The sequence below is a fragment of the Myotis brandtii genome, unplaced genomic scaffold (assembly GCF_000412655.1).
Source record: "Myotis brandtii unplaced genomic scaffold, ASM41265v1 scaffold966, whole genome shotgun sequence".
Classification (NCBI taxonomy): Eukaryota; Metazoa; Chordata; class Mammalia; order Chiroptera; family Vespertilionidae; genus Myotis; species Myotis brandtii.
Genome location: NW_005372000.1, coordinates 136,192 through 143,041, shown reverse-complemented (window position 1 = coordinate 143,041; position 6,850 = coordinate 136,192). Strand labels below are relative to the sequence as shown.

General features: G+C 40.9%; 1 protein-coding gene across 1 annotated transcript; it reads right to left on the bottom strand.

Moving 5' to 3' along the window:
* Nucleotides 1–759: 759 nt before the first annotated feature.
* On the bottom strand, nt 760–1,701 carry LOC102252680 (olfactory receptor 52E5). Its single transcript, XM_005886259.1, has one exon. It carries the CDS (start codon nt 1,699–1,701, stop codon nt 760–762), a length of 942 nt encoding a protein of 313 aa, XP_005886321.1.
* Nucleotides 1,702–6,850: the final 5,149 nt, after the last annotated feature.

The window sequence follows — 6,850 nt, the reverse complement described above, 5'->3', positions numbered from 1 at the left end:
AGTAGTGAGATTGTTTAGGAACTTTTTAGCTATGCCTTGCAATGGGGTGTACAAATTATGAGGAATGGAGGAAATGTAATGTGATTGGCTTGTGTGGGAATGCCAGAGGAGTGTAATAAAAGTATTTTCATTGTTTTCTTCTGTTTTGATTTCATGATTGTTTTTCATGAATTATTGTGGAAGATCCTTGTGGGACTCGATGTCAATAACTTATTATTTCTTTTTTCTTTTTTTGTTAATCCCTGAGGATTAGAGGAAAGGAAAGAAAGGGAGAAAGGGAGGGAGGGAAGAAAGGAGAGAGGGAGAGGAGAGAGAGAGAGAGAGAGAGAGAGAGAGAGAGAGAGAAACATCTTGTCCTGGCTGGTTTTGTTCAGTGGTTAGAATGTCAGCCCAAGGACCAAAGGGTCATGGGTTTGATTCCCAGTCAAGGACATGTACCTCAGTTGCAGGCTCGATCCCCAGCCCCAGTTGGGGTGCAAAAGGGAGGCAACTAGTGGATATGTCTCTCTGACATTCATGTTTCTCTTTGTCTTTCCACCCCTCCTCCCTCCCTTTCACTGTCTCTTAAAAAAAAAATTCAATGGAGAAACATCGATGTGAGAGAGACACATCAACTGGTTGCCTCCGGCACCTGCTCAGACCAGAGGCAGGAAACAAAGCTGAAACACAAGTACGTGCCTTTGACCAGGAATCAAACCTGAGACCCTTCCTTGCATGGGCTGACACTCTAACCACTTAAACACACCGGCCAGGGCAGTGTCAATAACTTTTAGGGTTAAACATCCTTAGCACACGCTCTCTTATCTGTTTTGTTCTAACCCCATAGATTATAGGGTTGAGAGCAGGAGGAATAATTACGTACAGATTGGCCAGAAGTATGTGGATGTAATGAGGGATGTTATGACCAAAGCGATGTGTCATGAAGGAGAAAAGGGCTGGCAGGTAGAACGCTAACATGACACAGACATGGGAGCCACATGTGCTGAGAGCCTTGTGCCGGGCATCCCAGGATGGGAGATGGAAGACTGCTCGGAGGATTTGAACATAGGAAAATCCAAGTACAGAAAGGTCAATGTATCCCACTGAGAAAGCAATCAAGCCATAGATAACATTGACCCTAATACTGGCACAAGCCAATTTTGCTAAGCCCATGTGTTCACAATAGGTGTGAGGGATAATGCGCACACCACAGAATGGCAATCTCAGGATGAGAAATATGAATGGAGTCACAAACACCAAAGTCCTGACTATGATGAATAGGCCTAGGATGGCTATCACCTTATTGGTGAGGATTAAGCTATATCTGAGGGGGTTGCAGATGGCAATATAGCGATCTATGGCCATGACCGTCAGTACCACGGACTCCAGGCCAGTGCATATATGGATAGTGTACATTTGTGTGATGCAAGCACCAAATACAATGTCCCTGAGGTTGAACCAGAAAATACCCAGCATCTTGGGGATGGTGGCTGTGGACAAGCCAAGATCAGTGAAGGCCAACATGGCCAAGAAGTAAAACATGGGTTGGTGGAGGCTGCGTTCAGTCTGGATCACAAAGAGGATAGTGATGTTCCCCAAGAGGGCTATTAGATACACTGCAAAGAAGGGGAAGCCAATCCAGATGTGCACATCTTCCAGCCCTGGAATGCCCATCAGAAGGAAGGAAGGAGGGTGGAACTGGGTATTGTTGGAATGCAGCATATCGGTGCAAATTGGTTATAGACACATTTCTTGCAGGAGTTTTCTTTCTTCCAGTGAGAAAACCTAACCTCCTTTATAGCATGATGCCTATTTTCTGGAGAAACAGAAAAGCCATTCTTTAATTCCATAATACAGCAGAGGAGACCTAGAGAAGGAATAGGGGCCACAGTTAAAAAGACACTCTCACTTGAAAGTATTTGCTTCACCTATGTAGAAAACCATGCAGAAAATATTCAAATACAACTCTGCACTTCTCATGTCTTTCTTCCCTTCAGTCTCTAAGGAAAAATCTGTGTATTGCATTAAATTCACAAATATCTGTAGTTAATCATATCTGTTAATCAGAAAGTTAAGCATAAATATGATGGTGTGTGTGTGTGTGTGTGTGTGTGCACGTGTGTGTAAAATATCACTGGACTGGAATTGAGGTAGAGATAATGACTCAGCTGGTCTAGTGGTTCAAGGCAATGATATATTCTTGCAAAATACGAAAAATTAAAAAAAAATCTGTGTCGGAGAGAACCCAGTAAAAGTGAAGGACTGGATAGTTGGTGTTTGGATCTGAGTTAAGGAATGGAATTAAAACATTTAGACATGTTAGGAGACTATTATATAATTAGAGCAAAACAGCAATTTCACCTTGAACTTCAAAGTCTTAGTTCCTGGGGTATGCTTTCCTGAGGAAGTGTTTACTAAATTGATAGCTGATGGATGAGAATTCACTAAGAAGTGGAAGAGGGAATTGAGCAGAGAAAATATTTCTAGTTCATAGGAACAGAGGATGCAGAGACTGTGCAATGGGATTATATAGGTCCATGTGGTTGATTTTAATGAGTTTTGTCTTCATCCTAGAAACAATGGGGAGAAACAGGAATTTTAAGCTGCAGTGTAGCATGATTGAATTTGCATTTCAAAAATATCACTCTGGTTGCACTGTCAAAAATTATTAAAGGAAGCAAGTGCATTTGTAATCAGATCAGTTAGGTTATCACTGGTGTCCAGGTTGAAGACAATGTTATCTTGTATCATGTTGTTAGTGACTGCTTGAAGCAGGTCAACTTTCTAAGTGTTTAATAGCATTAGTTTTTAGAAATAGCTACCAAACCTATTTTTCTTCCCCTTCACAACAAATGTGTTAATTAAGATGTTTATAATATTTTATCTAACTTTTTCTATAATTATTTCCTCTTCACTAATGGACCTCAGTGCTTTTCCTTCGGAAAACATGTGACTGATCAATACAAAGTGGGGCAACAGTAGGTTTACTGTTATGAGTACACAGAACAGTTTATTCTTGTATTATTATTTATTAATTATTGTATTATTTTCCATTTGAACAACTGTAGACATACCTTTTCCCCAGCCTGTATAATCCCATTCATAAAATGTGGTTGAGTAGTAGTGATTCACACCTTAAGCTTTTTTATGTTTAATAAGCTTGTCCATGTATATTTTCTTCTTTTTAAAATATACTTTTTAACTGATTTCAGAGAGGAAGGGAGAGGAAGAGAGAGATAGAAACATCAGTGATAAGAAGGAATCATTGATCAGCTGCCTCCTGCATGCCCCACACTGAGGATCGAGCCCACAACCGGGGCATTCCCCTGACCGGGAATCAAACTGTGACCTCTTGGTTTATAGGTTGACACTCAACCACTGAGTCATGCTGGCTGGGCAACAACCAATTCTTCCACATATATTTTCTAAGTTGGCCTTTACCAGGGGGCTCTGTGCAGAACTAGGGAGGGGGACTGAGGACTTACACATAGTTTGAGAAGTCCTCTGTTAATTTCTTGTGGTGGCACCTGGGGTGGGCAGGGAGGGTGGAGGTTATTAACATGTCTTGATTTTTTATATTGTTACTGCTTCCAATTACTTGCATTTTATTCCTTCTATATTTAAGATCATCTACAAACTTACCACCACTACCACTACCACTCTCTGCCCTCATATGTTATATTATAGAAGTTTTCAGAAATTAATCTTTAATATATATGACAAATATTTATAGAGTACTTACTATCTGCCAAGTACTGCTCCAAATGCAGGCAAGCAGCAAGGATTGAGTCAAAGTCCCCAACCTCATGAAGCCTAAAGTCTAGTCATATGCTAGTATTTTGCTTCTTGGTCTCACACATAGTAATTCTTTCATTTTTTAATAGTCCTCACAGGGAAACATTTAAAAGGTGCTTTGGTATTCTAAATATACTACAAATTCAGAATTATTCTGGTCAATAAGCTTGTTGTCATTGGCAAAATGTATTGTCTACCTAGGTCACGGCCTCTGTGGCCACCGCTATCATTACTATGGCCATGGTTGATGTAGTCATCTTTACCTTTTGTTGGTTTAGTCATTTTTTATGTTTAATAAACTCTTCCATGTATATTTTCTAAGTTTACCTTTACCATAAATATCTGAGGCTTTCTCTTCCTCTCCCTTTTTGAACCTCTCTCTTCCCTTTCAGACACTCAATTCCTGGGGTAAACTGATCTCCTACCAGGGACTGGTTTCTATTCTTTGTAGCAAAAATGGATAAGCTCTTTCTCCAGGGGCTCAGTCTTCCCATCTCTCAACCCTCTGTGTCCCATTTCTAAACATACTGTAACTTCCTCCCACTGGGATGACTGTGCCCAGTGTGAGAAGTTCTCCTCTGAGGTGACAAAATAGAAGTAAGTAGGGAAGAAAAGGCCTCATTTGTGCTAGCTAATAAGAGTTAGCATTGGTATTTCCCCTCGTGTTTGCAAACAACATTCTTTATTCATATATCTGTATCGACATGGATGTTCCTGGGTTTGTTGATAGCTGTATATTGTGTTTTACTGTGTGCTTCTGTGTTAGCAAATGACATGCGGTGATAAATTCAGTTATTGTCAACATAACTCCTTTCTCTTTGGCTACATTGCTTGGAGATGGCTCTATCTAAATACTCTGTCCGATTCACAGGAGCTCCATCACTCACACAAATCACTTTAGTTACTTTCACTGTGAACCCTCTTTCAGCATAACCAGGAGCTGACTCACTTACCTCTGCCCAGCATCTGAGAAATTGTTTGTGAAGAACTGAAATCAGATGCCACAGACTGCAACCTGAATGTGACTGCATTCTCAATAGCCAGGGCCAAGGAGTTATACTGAAGTCTAGTCCCCTGGGAAGGATCTCCACACAGTGGGTTGTGTCCCTGGGCCTCGGTTAATGGGGCAGAAAATTTCCATATCTCTGAGGATCAAGCTCTATGATTCTGGTCAGAGATACCTTCTGGTTATAGATGATTTGGAATTTGCATCATGCAGCAAGTATCCTCCCCGAATAAGTCCCAGGAGTCTAGTCAGTCAGAGGCATAATGGCCAATACTTTAAACCTCACTATGGTACCAGGTGAATAGTTACTTATGAAAGGCAGGCAGTGAACACAGGGCAAGAGCACCATAGAAAAACCCCACTATCTCCTCAGAAATATATGTACACTCAGTAAATGGCAGAGCCAGAATTCTAATGTAAGTTTCCAAATCCTGAGATATCCCTGTTTTAAGAATTGCATTAGATAATTTGTTGTGAGAATATTGTGCTTTGAATATTATGTATAATATTAATAGAAACATGAAGATAAATATAATTACACAAAGGAAAATTAGCTTATGATACATACTAAGAACATGACTTTTTTGTCCACTTATTTGTTCTGTGACCTTGGCCAATTTAATTTGCCATTTGAAGCCTTGATTTTCTTACAGGCAAAATGAGAAAAATTATATTGACTTACTAGAGGCCCGGTGCATGAAATTCATGCATGGGGGGGGTGTGTCCCTCAGCCCAGCCTGCACCCTCTCCAATCTGGGACATCCCTCTCACAATCCAGGACTGCTCGCCTGCCTGCCTGATTGCCCCTAACCGCTTCTGCCTGCCAGCCTGATCTCCCCCTAACCACTCTGCTGCCAGCCTGATTGATGCCTAACTGCTCCCCTGCCGGCCCAATTGCCCCTAACTGCCCTCCCCTGCTGGCCTGGTCGCCCCTAACTGTCCTCCCCTGCAGGCCTGGTCGCCCCCAATGCCCTCTTTTTCAGGCCTGGTCCCTCCCAACTGCCCTCCCCTGCTGGCCATCTTGTGGCAGCCATCTTGTGTTCACATGGGGACTGCCACCTTGTGTGTTGGAGTGATGATCAATTTGCATATTACCTCTTTATTAGATAGAATAGGATTGTTTTTAGTGATGTAATAGGATAATGCCTAGAAAGTAGCCAGTAACTGTTTATTATAAATTAAATAATAAGCAAATATCTTCCCTGTGATAATAGCTGAGCGACGTTGAACACATATCTTAACTTCTCTGAGGCTTATGTTACTCCTATAGATTCAAAAGGCTAATGAAAGTGACCATACACATTTCACATGTCCCCCCCCCACCCCTCAAATTAAGTGAGATAATGCATTTACCTAAAATAGCAGCATTTGAAAACAGATCCAAACTATTATTAAACTGGATACCACCTTTATTACTTATATGAAACAGATGTGTTTTTTTGGTGTTGATTTTGAATAGAAAAACTCTAGTTACTTTTTAGTTCACTAGATTGCTCATATAAACAATTTGTTTGTTTAAGAAATGTATTTAATTTCACCACTAGATGTCAGTAATGCTCAGATGACAAGAAAATATTCCTTGACCCAACTTACATTTACTAAGCTTCTCCCATGAGTTAGATAACACATTAATTAGGTGCTCAATGAATATAAGCTAAATCAATACAAGTGTGCTTATCATTTCAGCATTTTATGTAATGGTCAAATCATCTACATTCTTGAACAAATAACAGAAGATCTCATGTGAGCTATCAGGATGGCTAACTTAAGTTTTCAAGATATTTTACATATATATCTTTATGTATATAACTCCAAAGTTAATAACCATCTTCTCTCCAGGGAGCCTTGATTTGTTTTGTAATAAATGAATTGAAAGAAAAAACGTTAATGCCTCTTCTTAATTATTTATAACTAAAAATTTGTGCACTCGGGGGGGTGGGTAGGGGGGTCCCCCAGCCTGGCCTGTGCCCTCTCGCAGTCTGGGACCCCTCGGGAGATAACGACCTGCTGGCTTAGGCCTCTCCCAGGTGGGCAGAGGGCAGGCCCAATCCCTAGGTGCAGCCCCTGGTC